Source organism: Antechinus flavipes, chromosome 2 (genome assembly GCF_016432865.1).
Source record: "Antechinus flavipes isolate AdamAnt ecotype Samford, QLD, Australia chromosome 2, AdamAnt_v2, whole genome shotgun sequence".
NCBI lineage: Eukaryota > Metazoa > Chordata > Mammalia > Dasyuromorphia > Dasyuridae > Antechinus > Antechinus flavipes.
In genome coordinates, this window is record NC_067399.1 from 132,946,078 (window position 1) to 132,969,532 (window position 23,455).

Below are 23,455 nucleotides of genomic sequence, written 5' to 3' on the forward strand. Positions count from 1 at the left end.
CTTGAAATATTTCAAATCTAGGCCACAGAACAAAGAACAATTGAAGTTGTAAGAGAATGAATTTATAAAGCATTTTTTAGAAATATGGGTACTTCCCCAAAAGAACTTGTGTGTTAAACATGGCAGGGAACTGATTACAAGACAAGGTATTCTCAAAGACATGGTGCAATTTTAGTTTTAAAATTTATCTGTTCCCTTTCCTTCCACTCATCATCAATGTTGTCAATATGTTACTTTGTTCCAATATATAGTAAATTATGAAATTGCTTAATAATTTCTTATTTTTCCTAGATAAGATCATTTGGTCCAAAGCTATCACCTCAGTATGTGGAAATTCATATTGTCTTGGACAAAGGTTTGGTATGTCTTTATTTCTTTAATCTTAAATGGCTATGTGTTTACATTTTTAGGTGGGCTCCTTCCACTCTTCCAACTCCTCTAAAATTTTTATCTAGGCAAAATTATTGAAAGTGAACATTAAGGACTAACATTACAGGTAATCTAGGCATTGAAAATTTAGAGGTGAAAAATTTAAAGGCTATTCTTAGTCTCTTACAGTAGAAAAAGAGGAGGTAAGAAACACAAGCTTATAGGGCAGAGAAAAGTAGATTTGGGTGTCTTTATCACACAAAGAAATTCTTTTATCTGTTCAATCCCACCCCTTTCCAGGCTTTTCTCTCCTTATTAGTTACACTATTATCATTCCAAAAGTAGCAATCCTTTCTGACACTTTTCCTTCCCCCAGCTTAGAGCAAATGATGAGCCATACATACAGCTACTATCCACTTCCAAGCTTCTCTAGTGGATACTCTAAATGCTATCCTGTGACCTGGAGTAAACAATTTATGTGATCCCTTTAAGCTCTGAAGTTGTATCCTTTTGACCACTTTAATAACTAATTCTACCTTCCACTTAATAGAAATTGTATTACTTTTTATTGATATATTTAATTTTTTGCATTATTTACATTTCCCAATGTAAGCTTAGAAATTATTTTGTATGTATCTATGTGTCTTGTTGGCCACTCTAATAATTAATTCTACTTCCCACTCGATGGAATTTGTATTAGTTTTTATTAATATATTTTGTTTTTTGCTTTATATTTCCCAGCATATACTTAGAAAGTATTTTGTATATATTTATTTATCAAACTGTTAACTTCCCCACTCCTATGTAAGCTATGTAAGTAAGAATATGGGGGCTTTTTAAATTGCTTTTTCTTTTTATCCCCAACTCTTAGTACCATGATCATAGTAAACAATAATAATAAACTGAAGCTCCGGCAGGCTAAGCAAAGGTTACATATTCACCATTAGAGATATGTTCTATGATTTGTAACATTTTACAGTGGAGGCAGTGGAAGTAGCATAGTGGGTAGTGCCAGGACTGAAGTCAAGGAGACGAGTTAAAATTTGATTTCAAGCATTGACTGGGTAAGTTACTTTATCTCTGCTTGACTTAATTTCCTCATTAATGAAATGGTGATAATAAATAACACCTGGTTGTGGGGACTTCCGGTTAAGATGGCGGAGAGGAGGCTCACAGCTGCATAAGCTCCACGCTTTCTCTCACTATCCACTTCATTACAAGCCTCTGAATTAATGCTTGACTGAAAAAAACCCACAAATAGTTACCAAGAGAAGCCATCCTTGAGATTCGTCAAGAAAGGTCTGTCTTTACTGGAGGGCTGGGATGGTTTTAGATCGGGCGCAGGCTGAGGGCAGCGGCAGTGAGAGCACGGGAGCAGACGGGAGAGGGGGTGGGGAGTGATCGCAGCCGTCTCTGCAGGGAGAGCTTCGCTACAGGACTGGATACTTTGCTCCGGCAGCAAGTCAGCAGCCCAGCAGAGAAGCTAAAAACACCGGGGCTGAAGAATACAACCCCAAACAGCTGGAGTCTCTCGGGACCTGGCCGCCCCCCTTTCCCCCCCCCCCCCCCCACAGTGACTCAGCACACTCTGGGATCTCAGCATGCAGGCGCAATACAGTCCTGCTAGTGCCTCACGGCTGCCCCCCGCAGTCTGGAGAGGAAGCTCGATAACACACCCAGCCCCTCCCCCAAAGAAAGACTCCAGTTTTTTCTGTTTTTCTTTGCTAGTTTGTCCCTGATTATTAGACAGAATGAGCAAGAAGCTGAAGAGGACTTTAACCCTTGACAGCTTCTATACAGATAGAGAGCAGACTCTAAATCCTGAGGAGACTAAAAACAGACAGTCCCCAGGTGAATCCCCAAAGGAGGAGATCATCTGTTCCTCAGCACAGATGAACCTCATAGAAGTAATTAAAAAGGCTCTCACAAGGGAGCTAGAAGAAAAATGGGAAAAGCAGAGTGAGGTTTGGCAAAAGAGCCTGGAGAAGTCAGTTAAAGAGAGAGTGGATAAAGAAGTAAAATCCTTGAAAAATAGGATTGGTGAACTGGAAACAGAAAATAGCTCTCTAAAAAACAAAATTGGCGAAATGGGAAAAAAATTCCACAGAACAAAAGAACTCAATTGGACAATTAGAAAAAGATCTTAAAAAAGTGAGCGAAGAAAATACTTCACTGAAAATCAGGGTCAAACAAATGGAATTGAATGACTCGAGGAGACAAGAAGAATCAGTCAAGCAAATCCAAAAAATTCAAACAATGGAAAAGAATGTGAAATACCTTCTGGGGAAGACAACAGACCTGGAAAACAGATCCAGGAGAGACAATCTGAGAATCATTGGACTCCCAGAAAAGAATGATGAAAAAAAGAGCCTGGACACTATTTTCCAGGAAATTATCAAAGAGAACTGCCCAGAAGTCATAGGAACAGAGGAAAAAATAAACATTGAAAGGATTCATCGATCACCCACTGAAAGATCAAAACACCAAGGAATATAGTGGCCAAATGCCAGAACCCTCAGACGAAGGAAAAAATATTGCAAGCGGCTAGAAAAACCCAATTCAAGTATCGAGGAGCCACAATAAGGATCACCCAGGATCTGGCAGCATCCACATTAAAAGATCGAAGGGCCTGGAATATGATATTCCGAAAGGCTAAGGAACTTGGTTTGCAACCAAAAATAACTTAACCCAGCGAGAATGAGCATCTTTTTCCAGGGAAGAAGATGGACATTCAATGAAGTAAGCGAATTTCATCTATTTCTGATGAAAAAGCCAGAACTTAACAAAAAGTTTGATCTACAAATATAGAACTCAAGAGAAATCTAAAAAGGTAAAGATTAATCTTGGGAACTATATTTCGACTATATAGATGTATAAAGAATACATGTATACCTTGTTCTAGAAATTGATGTGGAAAGGACATTGTACCAGAAAAAGGGTAAAGTGGGGATAGTACATCTCATGAAGAGGCATAGGAAACCTATTATATCTGAGAGAAAGAATGGAGAGGGATGAATATAGTGGGTATCTTACTGCCTTCAGAATTGGCTTTAAGTGAAAAATCTTAAGACATATTCAATCTATGGTGAAACTTCTCCCACCTCATTGAAAAGTGAGAAGGGAAAAGTGAAAAGGGAAGGAATAAGCTAAGTGGAAGGAAATACGGGAACTGGGAGGGAAAGGGGTAAGAAAGGGGGAGGATAAGGCAGGGGGAGGGATACTAAAAAGGGAAGGCTGTGAGAAGCAAGTGGTGCTCACAAGCTTAATACTGGGAAGGGGGGGAAAGGGGAAAGAAGGGAGAAAAGCATAAACCAGGGTTAACAAGATGGCAAGCAATACAGAATTGGTCATTCTAACCATAAATGTGAACGGGGTAAACTCCCCCATAAAGAGGAAGCGGTTAGCAGAATGGATTAAAAGCCAGAATCCTACAATATGTTGTTTACAGGAAACACACCTGAAGCGGGGAGATACATGCAGGTTAAAGGTAAAAGGTTGGAGCAAAATCTACTATGCTTCAGGTGAAGTCAAAAAAGCAGGGGTAGCCATCCTGATCTCAGATCAAGCTAAAGCAAAAATTGATCTAATTAAAAGAGATAAGGAAGGGCACTATATCTTGCTAAAGGGTAGCATGGATAATGAAGCACTATCTATATTAAACATATATGCACCCAGTGGGGTAGCATCTAAATTCTTAAAAGAGAAACTAAGAGAGCTGCAAGAAGAAATAAACAGTAAAACTATAATAGTGGGAGATCTTAACCTTGCACTCTCAGAATTAGATAAATCAAACCACAAAATAAACAAGAAAGAAGTCAAAGAGGTAAATAGAATACTAGAAAAGTTAGATATGATAGATCTCTGGAGAAAATGTGTTGGAATCCTTACTAACTGCTAACTAATTAGAGTTGATCTAATCTTACAAGAAGATGTTTTGGGCAGAACCTGAAACAAGGTATTAAGTAGAACTAATTAATACAAGGCTTGTGTCCACACCTTTACTCATTGGAGTTCAATGAGTTCACACCTCCCTTGAAGCCCTTTGGGCCAGAGAGCACTATGGGAGAAAACCCACAATCCCTCTCTCTGGAAGGAGCATAAATAGGCCAATGGGCCAGTCGAAAAAGTTCTTCAGAGGAAGAAGCTACAAGTCGGGATTTCAGCAGAATTACGCCAGAAGCCCTCTCTTCAAGGCAAGACAGATTCAACTTGGTGCTGGCTCTGGAGGCTGAAGAAAGCAGAGGCAGAAGCAAAGGACAAAGCGGCAAGAGCTCTTGGAACCAAGCAGAGAGATAGGCCTCTAAGCTAACCGGGCTATATTGGAGATATTAAAAGATCTGAACTTTTATCACCTGGCTGCGTTTTGAGAAGAAAAAGCTCACCACATTTTGGCGCCCGAACAGGGACCGATTCAGATCCATCTGAACTAGATCACAACATTTTTGGTGCCCAACGTGGGGCAAACAGACCCCCCCCTCAGTGGATTTCAGTGGAAAAGCTATGATCCTGATTCAAGTGGAAAAGCCTCTGATCCTGATCCAGTGGAAAAGACTTCAACCCAGAAATTAGGGTGAGTGCAACAAAGAAATTTTGTTAGAAGAGTTAAAGTAGAATTTCAGCTAAGATGGGACAGATATTTAGAAAACAGCCTGTTTCTATTCAAGGAAAATGTTTAGAGAGCATTGTCAAAGTTATGGAAAGCCAAGGTTTAATTATAAGTTTACAGCAAATCACTGAACTTTTACAAACTGTAAAGGATATATGTCCTTGTTTCTCTCTTGATAAGGAATTAGATTTAAATGAATGGAAATTGGTTGGAGAGGATCTTTGTCAATTCTATGATAAAAATGGGCCTAACTCAATAATTAATACATATAATGTAATACAATTGGCTATAAGAAGTTATTTAAGTGATAGAATGATGAAAAGGAAAGTACAGGAGGAAGAAGTACCAACTTTACTGGGTGAAAAGGAGGACGAATCAGATGAGAATGGAGTTAATTACAATTCTGAGTGTGATACTTCACAGCAGGAGGAATTAGATGATTCCACATCTCATGACCCTCCCCCTGCAATTAACCCTTCATGTGTGGAACAAGGGGGAGGGAGAGAGACAGAACCACAGTTAGCTTCTCCTGTAAAGCAGAATTTGACAAGATTAGAAAAAGCATTAATTAAAGCAAAAAATGAAGGAGAAGATATATCTGATTTTATAAATACATATCCTGTGATTGAAGAGCTCAACTCCTCAGGTCAAAAAGGGAGAAGATACACTCCTTTTAATTTGGAAAAAATTAAAGATTTGAAAAAAGGTTGCACTCTTTATGGGGCTACATCATCTTATGTGAAGATGTTACTGGATAATTTGTCTTATGAAATCTTAACCCCGAATGACTGGAAATCCATCACTAAAACATGTCTTGAACCGGGACAAAATTTATTGTGGCTTTCAGAGTTTCATGAATTATGTAGGATTCAAGCCCAACACAATAGGCAAACAGGAGCTATTGTACAAGTTGCTTTTGACCAACTAACTGGAGAAGGTCAGTATGCAGAGAGTTCAGAACAGATTTATTATCCCATAACAGTGTATGAGCAAATTTCTAAGGCTGCAATAAAAGCTTGGAATTCTCTCCCTGGACAGAAAGATGGAAATAATGTTTTCACAAAAATAGAGCAAGGTCCCAATGAACCTTTTGCAGATTTTGTGGGATGTCTGCAAACAGCTGTAATAAGAACCATTGGAGATAATGCTGCCACAGAAATAATGACTAGACATTTGGCTAAGGAAAATGCCAATGAGGTTTGCAAGAGAATTATATGGGGGCTAGACAAAAATGCTTCTTTAGAGGAGATCATTAGACGCTGTGCCACAGTGGGCACAAATGCTTATTATGCCCAGACTATGATGAACATGAAAAGACAAGGTGCTTCTTGGCAGAGGAATTCTAGAGAAACTCGTCGATGTTTTCATTGTGGAAAAGTTGGACATTTGAGAGCTCAATGTAGAAATGGAGACAGAATGAGAAGACAGGGTGAGAGAAAACCCAAAACCCCATGTCCAAAATGTAACCGAGGCTTTCATTGGGCCTCTAAATGTATATTGACCCAGAGGAAGGAGAGGCAAGGCCCAGCTCCAAAGTATCAATCAAAGGACAGGTGGGGCATGATAGCAGCTGAGGTTACACCCAGAGAGACTTTAGAAATTCAGAACTCTGATGTCATCAACCAATAGAAAAGCAATCAGGATTACAGTTGGGAAGAATACAGGCCTTTTAAGACAACAAGGCAATATCCAGTGCAAACAGCTCCAATGTAATTATCAGGTGATGAGGAGAAATTCCAAATTTGGTAAATAGAAGGGAATTAGATTAACTGCTTGGGGAAGAGGATCTGCTTATATTTCCACAAATGGAGAAAGAATCAAATGGCTGACAAGGAGACTGTTAAAAAGACTTTTAAAATCTTCAGGAGTCATTGGGTTTCCTAACACAAGACGAAACTGTTTTAGTTCTTGAAAAACCAGCAAGAATCATTGGGTTCCCTGAGATGAAAAATTGTTGATGAGACCTTTTGCAGTACTTCAGAGCTTACAGGAACTATTGGATTCCTGGCACATGAACTAATGGACAATGGAATCCTATTGGACTGTTTCTAGGACTTATGGACATGTGTAAATTTTCAGGATAATTCATGTTATTTATTACATTACTACTAGCCTGTGTTATATTGCTATGTGCTTATGTAAATTATGTATAATGCCTCCCATATTGATGGATTTATGTATACCATGTATATCGGTTACAAAGTTCTGGCCCATATTGATGGATTTATGTGTACCCCCTCAGAAACCCCCTATGTTTTAAAACAAAAGAAAGGGGGAGATGTTGGAATCCTTACTAACTGCTAACTAATTAGAGTTGATCTAATCTTACAAGAAGATGTTTTGGGCAGGACCTGAAACAAGGTACTAAGTAGAACTAATTAATACAAGGCTTGTGTCCACACCTTTACTCATTGGAGTTCAATGAGTTCACACCTCCCTTGAAGCCCTTTGGGCCAGAGAGCACTATGGGAGAAAACCCACAATCCCTCTCTCTGGAAGGAGCATAAATAGGCCAATGGGCCAGTCGAAAAAGTTCTTCAGAGGAAGAAGCTACAAGTCGGGATTTCAGCAGAATTACGCCAGAAGCCCTCTCTTCAAGGCAAGACAGATTCAACTTGGTGCTGGCTCTGGAGGCTGAAGAAAGCAGAGGCAGAAGCAAAGGACAAAGTGGCAAGAGCTCTTGGAACCAAGCAGAGAGATAGGCCTCTAAGCTAACCGGGCTATATTGGAGATATTAAAAGATCTGAACTTTATGCGTTTTGAGAAGAAAAAGCTCACCACATTTTGGCGCCCGAACAGGGACCGATTCAGATCCATCTGAACTAGATCACAACAAAAATGTAATGGAGACAGAAAGGAGTACACTTTCTTTTCAGCAGTTCATGGAACCTATACAAAAATTGACCATATATTAGGACATAAAAACCTCAAACTCAAATGCAGTAAGGCAGAAATAGTAAATGCATCCTTTTCAGACCACAATGCAATGAAAATTACATTCAACAAAAAACCAGGGGGAAGTAGACCAAAAAATAATTGGAAACTAAATAATCTCATACTAAAGAATGATTGGGTGAAACAGCAAATCATAGACATAATTAATAACTTCACACAAGAAAACGATAATAATGAGACATCATACCAAAATGTATGGGATGCAGCCAAAGCGGTAATAAGGGGAAATTTCATATCTCTAGAGGCCTATTTGTATAAAATAGAGAAAGAGAAGATCAACGAATTGGGTTTGCAACTAAAAATGCTAGAAAAGGAACAAATTAAAAACCCCCAGTCAAACACTAAACTTGAAATTCTAAAAATAAAAGGAGAGATCAACAAAATTGAAAGTAAAAAAACTATTGAATTGATTAATAAAACTAAGAGTTGGTTCTATGAAAAAACCAACAAAATAGACAAACCCTTAGTAAATCTGATTAAAAAAAGGAAAGAGGAAAATCAAATTGTTAGTCTTAAAAATGAAAAGGGAGAACTCACCAGTAACGAAGAGGAAATTAAAGCAATAATTAGGAGTTACTTTGCTCAACTTTATGCCAATAAATTTGACAACTTAAATGAAATAGAAAAATACCTCCAAAAATATAGCTTGCCCAAACTAACAGAGGAAGAAGTAAATATCCTAAACAGTCCCATCTCAGAAAAAGAAATAGAACAAACTATCAATCAACTCCCTAAGAAAAAATCCCCAGGACCAGATGGATTTACATGTGAATTCTACCAAACATTTAAAGAACAATTAACTCCAATGCTAAATAAACTATTTGAAAAAATAGGGATTGAAGGAGTCCTACCAAACTCCTTTTATAACACAGACATGGTACTGATACCTAAACCAGGCAGGCTGAAAACAGAGAAAGAAAATTATAGACCAATCTCCCTAATGAATATTGATGCTAAAATCTTAAATAAAATATTAGCAAAAAGATTACAGAAAATACACTTATGACCAAGTAGGATTTATACCAGGAATGCAGGGCTGGTTCAATATTAGGAAAACTATTAGCATAATTGACTATATCAATAACCAAACAAACAAAAACCATATGATCATCTCAATAGATGCAGAAAAAGCATTTGATAAAATCCAACATCCATTCCAAATAAAAACACTTGAGAGCATAGGAATAAATGGACTTTTCCTTAAAATAGTCAGCATATATTTAAAACCATCAGTAAGCATCATATGCAATGGAGAAAAACTGGAACCCTTCCCAGTAAGATCTGGAGTGAAGCAAGGTTGCCCTCTATCACCATTATTATTTAATATCGTATTAGAAACACTAGCCTCGGCAATAAGAGTCGAGAAAGATATTAAAGGAATTAGAGTAGGCAATGAAGAAACCAAACTATCACTCTTTGCAGATGATATGATGGTATACCTAGAGAACCCTAGAGATTCTACTAAAAAGCTATTAGAAATAATTCATAATTTTAGCAAAGTAGCTGCCTACAAAATAAATCCCCATAAATCCTCAGCATTTTTATACATCTCCAACAAAACTCAACAGCAAGAGATACAAAGAGAAATTCCATTCAGAATAACTGTTGATACCATAAAATATTTGGGAATTTATCTACCAAAGGAAAGTCAGGAATTATATGAGCAAAATTATAAAAAAGTCTCCACCCAAATAAAGTCAGACTTAAATAATTGGAAAAATATTAAGTGCTCTTGGATCGGCCGAGCGAACATAATAAAAATGACAATACTCCCTAAACTAATCTATTTAGTGCTATACCAATCAGACTTCCAAGAAAATATTTTAATGATCTAGAAAAAATAACAAAATTCATATGGAACAATAAAAAGCCGAGAATCTCAAGGGAATTAATGAAAAAAAAAATCAAATGAAGGTGGCCTAGCTGTACCTGATCTAAAATTATATTATAAAGCAGCAGTCACCAAAACCATTTGGTATTGGCTAAGAAATAGATTAGTGGATCAGTGGAAAAGTTAGGTTCACAAGACAGAATAGTCAACTATAGCAATCTAGTGTTTGACAAACCCAAAGCCCCTAACTTCTGGGAAAAGAATTCATTATTTGATAAAAATTGCTGGGATAATTGGAAATTAGTGTGGCAGAAATTAGGCATGGGCCCACACTTAACACCATATACCAAGATAAGATCAAAATGGGTCCATGACCTAGGCATAAAGAATGAGATTATAAATAAATTAGAGGAACATAGAATAGTTTATCTCTCAGACTTGTGGAGGAGAAAGAAATTTGTGACCAAAGATGAATTAGAGACCATTACTGATCACAAAATAGAAAATTTTGATTACATCAAATTAAAAAGCCTTTGTACAAACACAACTAATGCAAACAAGATTAGAAGGGAAGCAACAAACTGGGAAAACATCTTCACAGTTAAAGGTTCTGATAAAGGCCTCATTTCTAAAATATATAGAGAACTGACTCAAATTTATAAGAAATCAAGCCATTCTCCAATTGATAAATGGTCAAAGGATATGAACAATTTTCAGAGGATGAAATTGAAACTATTATCACTCATATGAAAGAGTGTTCCAAATCATTATTGATCAGAGAAATGCAAATTAAGACAACTCTTGAGATACCACTACACACCTGTCAGATTGGCTAAGATGACAGGAAAAAATAATAATGAATGTTGGAGGGGATGCGGGAAAACTGGCACACTAATGCATTGTTGGTGGAGTTGTGAACGAATCCAACCATTCTGGAGAGCAATCTGGAATTATGCCCAAAAAATTATCAAATTGTGCATACCCTTTGATCCAGCAGTGTTTCTATTGGGCTTATATCCCAAAGAAATACTAAAGAAGGGAAAGGGACCTGTATGTGCCAAAATGTTTGTAGCAGCCCTATTTGTAGTGGCTAGAAACTGGAAAATGAATGGATGCCCATCAATTGGAGAATGGCTGGGTAAATTGTGGTATATGAATGTTATGGAATATTATTGTTCTGTAAGAAATGACCAGCAGGATGAATACAGAGAGGACTGGCGAGACTTACATGAACTGATGCTAAGTGAAATGAGCAGAACCAGGAGATCATTATACACTTCGACAACGATATTGTATGAGGACATATTTTGATGGAAGTGGATTTCTTTGACAAAGAGACCTAAGTTTCAATTGATAAATGACGGACAAAAGCAGCTACACCCAAAGAACGAACACTGGGAAACGAATATGAACTATCTGCATTTTTGTTTTTCTTTCCGGGTTATTTATACCTTCTGAATCCAATTCTCCCTATGCAACAAGAGAACTGTTCGGTTCTGCAAACATATATTGTATCTAGGATATACTGCAACATATCCAACATATAAAGGACTGCTTGCCATCTAGGGGAGGGGGTGGAGGGAGGGAGAGGAAAAAAAATTGGAAAAGAAACGAGTGCAAGGAATAATGTTGTCAATATAAAGTAATCATTAAATAAAAAATTAAAAAAAAAATAAATAGCACCTACCTCTCGGCTTGTTGTGAGGATCACATGGGATAGTTTGTAAAATGCTTAGCATGATCTCTTAATGTTTTTTCCTTTCTGTCCTCCCTGACTCCTAAAAAATTGCAGTTATCTTGGGATTACATCTCCCTCTTTTCTATTGCTCTATTCTTTTTAGACTCATCCCTTTTGATTTGATGGTACAGCCTTGCACTAAACCGATCTCCCTTTTTATTTTATGCTTTCATTATTTTATTCCTGAATGTTAATCTCACCATTTGTTTATTCCTCACACAGGATAGTCAGTCAACAAACACTTAAGTGATAACTATATGCTGTCCTAAGTAGTGGAGATACAGAAGAAAGATAAATCTACTATGATAATGTTTTAATCAGTTTACTTATTTCAGGTCTTTCTTTTTTAAATAGTCCATCTTCCTTAAGATGACTAAAAAATGTCTGAACAACAACAATTGATGCCCATCTAGTTTATTTCCAATTCTTAGCTATCACAAAAAGTATTGGTATAAATATTTTGGAGTACAATCAATGGCTTGCTTATAGTATAAACCCAGTAATAGAGTCTCTTGTTTAAAGGATATGGACATTTTAGCCACTTTATTTGCATGATTTCAAATTGCTTTCCAAAACAGTTATGCCATTTTATAGCTCATTAACAATATATTAGTGTGCCTGTTTTCTCACAACTACTCCAACAATGTGGTTGTCTTTTTTGGATCATTTTGCCAGTTTACGAGATCTAAGTGAAACCTCAAGAGTTGTTCGGATGTGTATTTTTCTTCTTATTAGTGAATTGGAGCACTTTTTTTCCCCTACATAGTTATGAATACTTTTAATTTTTTTCTTCTGAGAACTGATACTTCATGTTCTTTGACCACGTATCTATTGGGAATAGCTATTAGTCTCATATATAAATATATATATATATGTATACATATTCATTAATTGTTTATATATCTTGGATACCAAATTCTTATCAGAGGAATTTGATTTATTTTCCTTGTTTAACCACTTCCCTTCTTGTCTTAGATGCATTAATGTTGTCTGTCCTTTGTAATTATCCTTATTTTTTGTTTGATTAAGAATATATCTATTACTTATGGATGTGAGATATATATGATCTTTTTCTCTTCTAATTTTTTAATAGTACAAGCTCTTCACACTAAGGTTTTATATATATATTTAGAATGTATTTTGGGAGGTTGATCCACAGATATTTTATTCATTTTGTATTTATTTGAAATTGAATTTTCCTTCTTATTATTGCTTTTGTTTTATTAGTATCTAGAATTGCTGTTCATTTATTTTGTAATCTGCAGCTTGCTGAATCTATTAGTTGTGTAATTCCTTGCTGATTCCTTGGGATTTTTCAAGTAAACCTTCATATCATCAGTATCTCTTCCTTCCTTTTATCTACTCCTTCCTTTACTTCCTTTATTTAATTCCTTTTTCTTAATGTTATTTCTAGGATTTTCAGAACTGTATCAAATAATATTAAAGAAAGTAAGCATCTTTACTTTCACCTATATTGTAAAATGTTTTAGTGAACCCCCATTTTATGTGATGTTTGATTTTGTTTTTAGATAGATGTTTTCTATGATATTAAAAAAGGTTTATGTATGCCTATACTTTGTAGGATTTATAGTGTATAAGAGTGTTATACTTTGTTAAAGCCTTCTTTTTAGATGATTGCATTATTTTTATGTTTTTGAACTATATAATAATATAATTAATTATCCTAATGATTGTTTTTATAATGTTGAGCTATCCTTATATCAGTATAAATTCTACTTGATCATAATGATTGATTTCTTCAATGCTATATATAGTCATAAAATGCTCTAAGTGTAGGTATTGATTGAAGGAATTCAAATTAAAACAACTTTGAGGCACCATCTCAACATCTATCAGATTGGCTAATATGAAAAAAAGGAAAATATTGAATATTGGAGAGGATGTAAAAAAACTGGGACACTAATGCATTGTTGGTGGAGTTGTGAACTGATCAGCCATTCTGAAGAGCAATTTGGAACTGTGCCTAAAAGATTACTAAACGGATCTAACACTATCAGTACTAGGTCTGTATCCCAAAAACATCTAAAAAGGGAAAAGGACTTATTTGTACAAAAATATTTATAGCATCTTTTTTTATGGTGTCTAAGAATTGGACATCCAAGGTATGTCCATCAGTTGAAGAATGTTAAACAAGCCGTGGCATAATGATTGTAAAGGATAAGCAGGATGATTTTAGAAAAACCTGGAAAGATTTACATGAACTGATGGATAATGAACAGAACTGGAAAAAGATTATATATTGTTACAGCTATATTGTTCAATGAAGAATTGTGAATAATTTAGCTATTCTCAGTAATACAGTGATCCAAGGCAATCAGAAAAGATGAATGATGAAGAATACTATCTTCCTTTAGAGAAAAAACTGCTACTGTTTGAATACAGATTGAAGCATATTATTTTTCATTTCAATTTTTTGGTGGTATACAAAATTACTAATATGGAAATGTTTTACATAATTGCATATGTATGACTATTTGCTTACAATCTCAGAAAGGGGGAATATGGAAAGGGATAGAATTTGGAACTAAAAAAATTTAAAAAATTAAAACAATGAAAAATAGTGATTCCTTGGATATAGAGAACTGTAATATATTTGATAGTATTTTTTAAAAAGTGTTCTCAATGATGTTGGCCTTTAGTTTTCCTTTTTTTCTCTCTCCTTAGTGTAGGCATTAGGACTATATTATATGTATATATTTATATGTTAGGACTATATATCATAAAAAATCCTTCTCAATTTTTGAAGTAATTTGTGAAATATTGGTAGTAATTGTTTTTTCAAGGTTTGATAGAGTCCTTTTGTAAATTAATCATGTCCAGGAATTTTTGCCTTTTTTTTTTTTTTTTTTTTTTTACACCTAAATTTATTTCCTTTTCTGAGATTGCCTCTTTCCAAAGGGGATTTTTCACTTTCTTCATTATCTTATCTTTTCTTTCTGTTTACTCTAGACCTTTATTCTCTAACTCATGATTCCTATAATCATGTGGTTTTTATTATCTGTGTATTTTTCATACTATCAAAGGTTCCAAGGTATCCATTCTAGGCTCTACCATTTAGGTACTTTCTACCACTGCCTTGTAGGGCTTAGTCCATTAATTACCCTTTTCTATCATGCCTTACTCTTTAAAAAATGGCTATTTATTGCTGGTGTCAAAGAGGACACTACCCATTGGTGGATTTCTTCCCCATTCCTCCCCTCTCTGATCTATATTCTCTTGTCTACCTCTCTTCTCCCCCTCCCCCAATATTTGCCTAGTACTCATCCCCTTGGGTCCATGCTATCCTATTCCTCCAGGTGCCAATTACCCACAGGAGCTCTACCTCTCCCCTTTCTAGGACAAGCAGACATCAAATCCCCCATTCCTTATCCAATGTAACATTCTCATTTTCTTTTCTTCATAAGAGCAATTCATCAGTGGAACCTCTCCTACTTCCAAAATAAAGCCTTCTTTCCTTCTCTTTTCAGTCTTTCTTTCCTCTTCCACATCCACTACTCTGTAGGTTCTTTTCTTTCTGGGACTCATAGGGATGGTCTTCCTCTCATTGGTTCTTGATTGAACCTCAGTGCCATCTTTTACTTCTATCTTCCTGCTCCCCCCTCAATGTCATCTCACATTAAGAAGCATTCACCTGTAAGGCGTGATGTCAGTAGGCTCTGTCCATCATGTCTCCTGTTTACTACTTAACTATTTGGTCAAAAGAGAATTTATTTATTTATTTAGGAGAATAGGTTACATGCAAAATGGAGAGGAAAAATTGGTACCAGGAGTGATAAATATGAAATAGATGGGGAGAGCCTTTGGATTACCAAGGAAAGGAGTATGCCATTGACTGGCAACTTAACTCCATAGAGGAATTTAGTAGACTAACCAGAGTTAATTATAGTAAGGAGAAAGATACTATTAAAGAGGAAGATACTATGAGGAAGGTGAGAGTACCTCATAGTGGTCTTAGTCCTGATTAGCCACCTCCATAAATTCTTTAGAATTATCTTGGACCATTGTATTGATCAGAGTAGCCAGGTCTTTCATATTTCATTGTAGAGGGCCATAGTGGGGGAACTCTGGTACCCTTCAGCCCAGAGGGAACCTGCTAATGTCTGGTTTGGCTCCCTATCTCCCCTAAGGGCTCTCAGCCTTCCTGAGAAGTCATGGAGGGTGTGATCATCTGTGTTCTACATGAAGCAAGGGATATTTACAGTAAGAGGAATTTATATATCAATAGCAGGGTGCTTATAGTTAGTACCTGCACAGTGTGCTCTAGTGCTGTAATCATATTAAGGTATTTAAGGGCTTAGAGGACTTGAAATAAACAGATTCTATCTTTGACCATCTTGCCTCCTTCACTCCTCCACTAAGACCAAGGACTCAGGCTGGTCCCAAGGTCCTCCAGAGAGCTAGTCCAGATTGTACATCTGGGTTGTACTGTATACTGTGTACAGTAATAACAGTGATATACCAGTTCTTCTCACTTCACTTGGCAAAAATTCATATAGATCTTGCCAAATTTTTCTGAAACCATCATCATTTCCCTACATTTCCCTACACAATCATCATCAATTTGATCACAATCATATGCCACAACTTTTCCAGCTAACCCTCAATTAATGTGCATCATCTTGATGTTTTTTGTATCGTGGCTACAAATATTTTTGAACATATAGGTCGTTTTCCTTTTTCTTTGATCTCTGGGATACAGATCAGACTTAATAGTAATTTACTGGTTCAAAGGTTATTTACAATTTGATAGCTCTTTGGGCCTAGTTCCAAATTTTATTTCATCATGATTGAACCAGTTCAGTTTTCCACCAAAGTTCATAATTAGTGTTTCTATTTTTCCCTCATCTCCAACATTTGTCATTTCTCATATGTATCAGAGGGTCTCAGAGCTATTTCAATTTGCCTTTCTTTAAGTAATATAGAGCATTTTTTCATATGACTAGAGGTACTTTAATATCTTCTTCTGGAAACTGCTTATTTATATCCTTTGAGCACTTAACAGTCGATAGAATGACTCTTATTTTTATAAATTTTACTCAATATATATTTGAAAAATGAGGCCTTTTATCAGAAAAAATGAAAAAAAAATTGATATTACTTCACTACCTCTCTGGCACCTTTTTTTTTTTTTTTTTTTTTTTTTAGCAAAATGTAGTTTCCCTGATTATCTCTTTATTTAAGTTTGTTTTTGCTTTTGCTTTGTCAGAGATCATGATTGCTATTCTACTTTTTAAAAAATTCAGCTGAAGCATAAAGTTCTCCTCCAGAACTTTATTTTAACTGTCTTTCTTTTTTTTTAAGTGTATCTTTTATAGATAGCAAATTGGATTCTGGTATTTGTTTCTGTCTCATTCCATTCATATTCATAATTTGCCCTCCCTTTTATCACTCTCATCTTATTCCTGTCCCTTTTTATTTCTATATTGGGGTAAATTATTTTTCCATATATTTTTCTCTATATTTTTTTCTTTGAACCAATTTTGATGACAGTGAGAGTCAAGCAATGGCCACTACAGGAGCTAACCAATTTCCCTCTCAAATGTGAAAGTTCTTTCTTGTGCAGCTTTTTCATGTGAGAAAAAAATTTTCTCTTTCTACTTCTTCCTTTCCCCCTCTCTCAGTGCATCTCTTTCTCACTTCTTTATTTTTTGGAGATCATTCCAACATAATTGACTCATACTCATGCTCTGTCTACGTAAACTTCTTTTTAACTGTCTTTGTAAGGATAAAGTTCTTAAGAATTACATATATTTTTTCCCATGTAGGAATGCAAACAGTTTAATTTTATTGAGAACTTTGTTTACTTTTTTATGCTTTTCTTGAGTTTTCTGTATGAATGTCAGATTTTCTATACAGCTCTGGTTCTTTCGTCAGAAATGCTTGAAAGTCTTCTGTTTCTAAAAATGTTCATTTTTTTCCCCTTGAAAGACTATACTCATTTTTGTCAGGTGGATTTTTTTTTATAGCCATCCTAAGTCTGTAAACTTACCTTTTACCATGGAAACTGCTGTATTTTTGTGATTTTGACTATAGTTCCATAATATCTGAATTGCTTTTAGCTTCTTGAAGCATTTTTCTCTTTGATCAAGTTGCTCTGGAATTTGAATATAGAATTTCTGGTCATTTTGGAATCTCTTTTTAGGAGGTTATCAGTGAGTTTTCAATTTCTATTTTACTAAGAGATCTAAGTAAAGATCTAAGATGTTAGGGCAGTTTTCTTGATAATTTCTTGAAAGATGATGTTTATGCCCCTTTTTTGATAATGGCTTTGGTAAGGGCAGTAATTCTTTAATTTTGATCTGTTTGATATATTTCCCTGGTCAGTGATTTTGCTGATTTTCTTCCATTTTTCATTCTTTTGACTTTATTTTTTCTTAATGTTTCATAAAATCATTAGTTACCCCATTCTAATTTTTAATTTTTCTGAGCTTTTGTATCTTTTATCCATTTGGCCCATTCTGTTTTTTAAGGAGTTCTTCAGTGAATTTTCTTTAGTATCTTGGTGCCTCTTTTTATCAAGCTTAATAATCTTTTCATTATTTTCTTGTGTCCTCATTTCTTTTCTCAATTTTTCTTCTAGCACTCTTATCTTTTTAAAATGCTTTTAGACATTCTTATTGTCATTGGGTCCAATGATCCCTTTTCTTTGAATTAGCCTTTATTTTAAGTTGTTTCACACTGTTGCCTTCTTCTGAATTTATATCTAGTCTTTCACTGCCACCATAGCAGCTTATTATGGTCAGATTCTTTTTTTCAGTTGTTTGCTCATTTGTTGGCTTCAGACTTTTTGTGTGCTGTTAGTTTTTGTGTGAGTTAGTTCTGGGGAGCTGGAAGTTTTCCATGCTTCCAAGGTAGTGTGATCCTGGCAGAGATGTGGTCATTTATCTCCAGGTCTGCATTCTGATCTTTATCCAGAATGAACCCCTGGTACCCTACAGCCACAAGCACTAGTACTTTCTCTGCCGTGAACTGCAATCAAGGCCCTTGTTTCCCTTGAACAAGCCCCAGCACTTCTCTGCTCCTTGGAACTGTGACCCAGGATTGTGTAAAGATAATAAAATTGCCAATCAGTGCCAAATGTACCCAATGCCAGCAAAGGATCCTCTTAATTTCTTGTTGACCAGTTTTCTGACTCGCTGGACTGAGTTAATGAATCTGTTACTTCTGATGCCATTCCTGCTGTTTTGTGTATGGGATTTAGATTTTTATCCCAGTGTCAAAAACTTCTCTTGCCAACCCTTTTTGTCTCTGCCACTACAAATCTGATTTGAGGAGTTAATTTAGAGTTATTTGAGGGGAATTTTGAGAGTTGTGTTGCCTGTAAAACTGTCATTTGGTTTTCTTTCTAGAAATGTTTCAAATTTATTTATTAATGAACATTCATCAGGATTGGTCAATGTGGGCTGCACTAGTGCTCTTCGGAATACATTATTCTATTCCCACCCCCTTTTTTACTGGGTGCAGAATAATCTTTTATTATTTGAATGTTCTTTGTATTTGAAGGACTCTCTCCTGATTGGTGTCAGAACTTGTTTCTGAATTGAATTGTTAAATTTAACCTCTATGTGTCTAGACTTTGAAGCCTTGTTTTTTCCCCTAGAAATAATCTGAATTCTTTCAATTGGAATTTCATTTTCTATATTCAGAAACTTGACAGTTCCCTTTTAGTATTTTCTTAGTATTAAGGTTTTTTTTTTATTTTTTATTTTGTCCTGTTCTTCTGGAAAACCATTGATACTTAGATTGTCTCTATACATTCTATCTTTGAAATCTGTATATTTTGCTTGTATAGTGAGATCTATTTTAATCTTTTCTTCTTCTAGATCATCCTCCACTTCTGTATATTTACATTCCTAATCTGTTGTTTTCTTTTTTGTTTCTCTGATGAAGTTAATTCAAGTTTTTCTATTCTGTGCATTATTTTTTTGCTATGTAGGACATAAATTTTGCTCTCATAATTCTTATTTCTTTTTAAACCACTCAGGAACATATTGTTATGATTGCATATTTTTCCTCAAATTTCATAAGATCCTAATTTCATCAAATATTGAATCACTTTTTAATTTTGCAATATTTATTCATAGGTATTTGAAATTATTTATTAGATCTGGAGGTCATATTTCCTTCTGTTGTTACTTTTTTCTCTGTTGATTTATCTAATTATTTTCAAAGTCTTTAGAAATAGTAAGTGAATAAATCTTAATTTTAATTGGAATTTACATTTAATTGGAAAATTTGAAAATTTTAATGATTTGTGCTTAGGTCTAAACATTTTATTAACTAATTTAATTTAAATTTATTTAGATTTAATGTTTAATTTAAATTCATTTAAATTTATTAAATAAGTAGTAAACATGATTTTGTTTTTCAGTTTGATTACATGGGCTCTGACATTGAGGCTGTAACAAATAAAGTCATCCAGATTCTTGGTCTTATAAATGCAGTAAGTTTATTTCCCTTTTTGTGATAAACAAATTTCATTGTTTTGACTTTAGAGTCAAACTGATTTATTCTGGGTCTCTTGTATAATAAATCATCTCAAAGGCCAAAGGTAAACTAATTGTGTGACCCTATCCAAACACAATTCAGTTAAATTCCATTCAACAATCATTTACTAAGTAACCAATGTATGTAGTAGTTTAAACTGTGAATTCCTTTACTGCCTCTTGCCTTCCTTGGTATCCCCAGTCTTTAGCACAATGCCTAGCACATAGTTTACAATTAATAAGTGTTTATTGACTGACATAGCATATTCATAATGCAACTAAAAAACAAACTATAGTTATCTTTTTTTATTTTTAGATGTTTACCCAATTTAAAATGACAGTTGTGTTGTCATCTTTGGAATTGTGGACATATAAAAATAAGATTTCCACAACTGGGGAGCCAGATGAAATATTACAAAGGTTTTTAGAATGGAAAAATTCTTACCTGGTTCTGCGGCCTTATGACATGGCATATTTATTTGTGTAAGTATTATTTCTGCTTTGTTAGAAATTTAACAAATATATATGTACCCAACTATGCTTTTTTTTTTTTCCTGTTTGAACTGAAGGATTTTCTGAAATTCTCATTGGAGAAAACATAACAAATCATGCAATAGTAGAAGTGAGTTGTCATAGTAAATAAAATTCTGAATCTGGAATCAAGAAAATCTGAGTTCAAATTCAGCTTAGATACTTATTAGTTCTGTGACTCTGGACAAATCACCTGACCTTGGTCTCTGTCATTGTCTTTATTTTAAAACTTAAATAGAAAATAGAAAAAAATAAAAATAAAAAATATTGTCATGTGCATAGAACATGAAAGGATTGAAAATATGAAACAATTAACTTCCATTTCTAAAAAGTATATATAATAATAAAACGTATTCAGAATTATCTTTGCTTTCTTCAAAGTTTTTTTTTTTTATTCTCTGCTGTATACTTTTACTTTATCTTTTTTTCCCTTTCCTTCCCCCCACCTCTCCTAAGCAAATTATATAGTTAAGTATGGATTTTTTTTATATGGATTTACTTATGTTTATGTACACATAAGTATACACATATACACACATACATACATACATATATACATACACATACAGACTCCCATACATAAATACATATGTATATACACAATATCTACATAATGCATACATAGACACACATATAGACATACATTTATCTGCACTGTCTTTTATTTCCTATCCTTGATAACTCTTCTACTTTTATTCTACCTGCTTACTTGCCTTGCTATTATTACTTATTTACTTAACCTTCCCCTCCTCCCTTATTCTGTCCCAAGAATTCCTCCAGTATCCTCTTGTACCACCTTTTCCCTTCTTATTTATCTCTTTCCCATTAATCTACACATCTTATCCTACTTCTATTAATCTATACACCTTTCTAAACCTTGTCTTATCCTATTTTCTCCCCCTCTTAATTTTTTTTCATAGAATTTGGAGTATACCATACTCTTCTTGATGTGTGTGTGTGTGTGTGTGTGTGTGTGTGTGTGTGTGTGTGTGTGTATTTCTCTCTAAACCCAGTTCTGATTTGAGTAGGATTTCAGAACTACCAGCTCTCCTCAGTTTACTCTGGTACCTCATCTGTTTAGCATAATTACTATTTTTACCTTTTCCTACATAGTTTTGTTTTTTAAAATTACATTATCCTCAGTTCTACCACAATCTTTTGGACTACCCACTAATGATAATCTTAGAGATAGGGTTTATATTTTCATGTATAAAACATAAACAGTTTGTGTCACTTGAAAATAGGCCTTTGATGTTGACTCTTACATCATAAAATTTCTATTGAGTTCAAGTTTATTTGTAACAAAGTCCTGAAACTTTGACAGTTCATTGATTGTCCATTTTTTTCATTCAGTATTTAATTTTGCTGGATATAATATTTTTTGGCCATAATTCCAATTCTTCTGATTGTCAATATGTAATATTCCAGGACTTGAGGTCTTTTGTTGTTTTTGATGATAAGTTTTGTGTAATTAATTATAGCTACAGCATTTTTGAATTTTTGTTTGTTTTTGTTATTATTGCTTGTATAATTTTTTTTTTTTGATCTGAGGTTTTCAAAATTGGAAATGATGTTCCTACATGTTTTCCTTACAGGATCTTGTTCTGGTATCAATCAGTGAATTATTTTCTATTTCAACTTTCCCTTTATTGTTCTATCACTTTAGGGCAATTTTCTTTGATTATTTTTTGTATTCTTGTGTCAGTTACATATAAGAAAATAATTATTCTTATATTTTTTCTTTTTGATCTGTTTTCCAATCTGTTTTTTTTATGAGATGTCTCACATTCTCTTCTATTTATTCATTCATTATATTTTGTTTTATTATTTCTAGCTCTCTTACTTCACTGGCTTCTCTTTGCCCAAATCTAATTTTCAAAGAGTTCTGCCCCAAGTCTTAATTGCTGCCCCCTCATGCTTGCCCTAAGGTGCAATTTTGTTTTGTTTGTGGAGGAAATCTGGAGAGCTGGAATTTTCTGACCTCCTGTGCCATTTTCCCAGAAGTCTTTCCTGAAAATAGTAATTGCATTTACTTCTTAGGGCTTTTAGAGATGTTTGCAAACCTAAATTCTAGCTATTATTGTGTGAAAAGATCTCTTTATAGATGGACATAATAGTGCAGGGTTCCCAATTTATTTTTTCTCATTTTGCTCTTGATGGAGAATACTATAGTTGTTTTGAGGCTTCTTGCCTTACTGTGTGAGTGAGTGGCAAATGACTAAGGGAGTCAGTCTCCTGGATTTCTGGCTACAGTGGCCCAAGCTTCTACTTACAGTGACCAGTATCAGTAATCAATGCTGCAGAAACCAGATAATGATCAGAAAGAGGTTTGAATACTGGAGAATTTCAGCTACTATGAAGCCTGGTGGATTGGTGAGCCAGGAATGGGGAGTCTGGTTTAACTTCCCACACTGTCCATCTTTCCCTGAGGTAGATGGCATTCTAGAGAAAAATATCATCCCCAAAGTTTCTACTTGTAGGTAAGTATAGTTCTGAAATGTCTCTCATCAGTGGTGTGCTGGTAAATATTCAACAACCAGTTAATTATTGGAAACATATATGGCAAGGCACACTTTTTTATTGAACGAAAGACAAATTAATAAAAAAACAACAAAAAAGGAAAATAACTCCCCCAACATTGGCATGTGCCCAGCAGAATATTAGAGAGGATTCAAAATATATAACAATAAATTTCCATTTCAAGAAAACATATATAATAATAGAAGAAATGACATTCATGACTGTCCTTTTCTCTTTTTCTTTGTAAATTGTTCTTTTGTTCTCTTCTGTGCACTTTTTACTTTATTCTTTTCCCCCTTTTCATTCCTCTGCACCTCCCTCCAAGCACTTGGGTTACAGTTAAAACAGATATATTTATGGCCTTTTATATTGGCTCATTCCCTATTGCCTACAAGTAA

The 23,455-nt window shown here is 34.7% G+C and overlaps 1 protein-coding gene across 1 annotated transcript in view; it reads left to right on the forward strand.

Moving 5' to 3' along the window:
* The window catches only part of LOC127548252 (disintegrin and metalloproteinase domain-containing protein 32-like), a 103,983-nt gene that overhangs the window by 34,586 nt on the left and 45,942 nt on the right, over positions 1–23,455 (forward strand). The window contains exons 7-9 of the mRNA XM_051975562.1: positions 292–360; positions 19,892–19,963; positions 20,323–20,489. Coding sequence (XP_051831522.1) covers positions 292–360; positions 19,892–19,963; positions 20,323–20,489 — 308 coding nt within the window. The remainder of the gene's footprint in view (positions 1–291; positions 361–19,891; positions 19,964–20,322; positions 20,490–23,455) is intronic.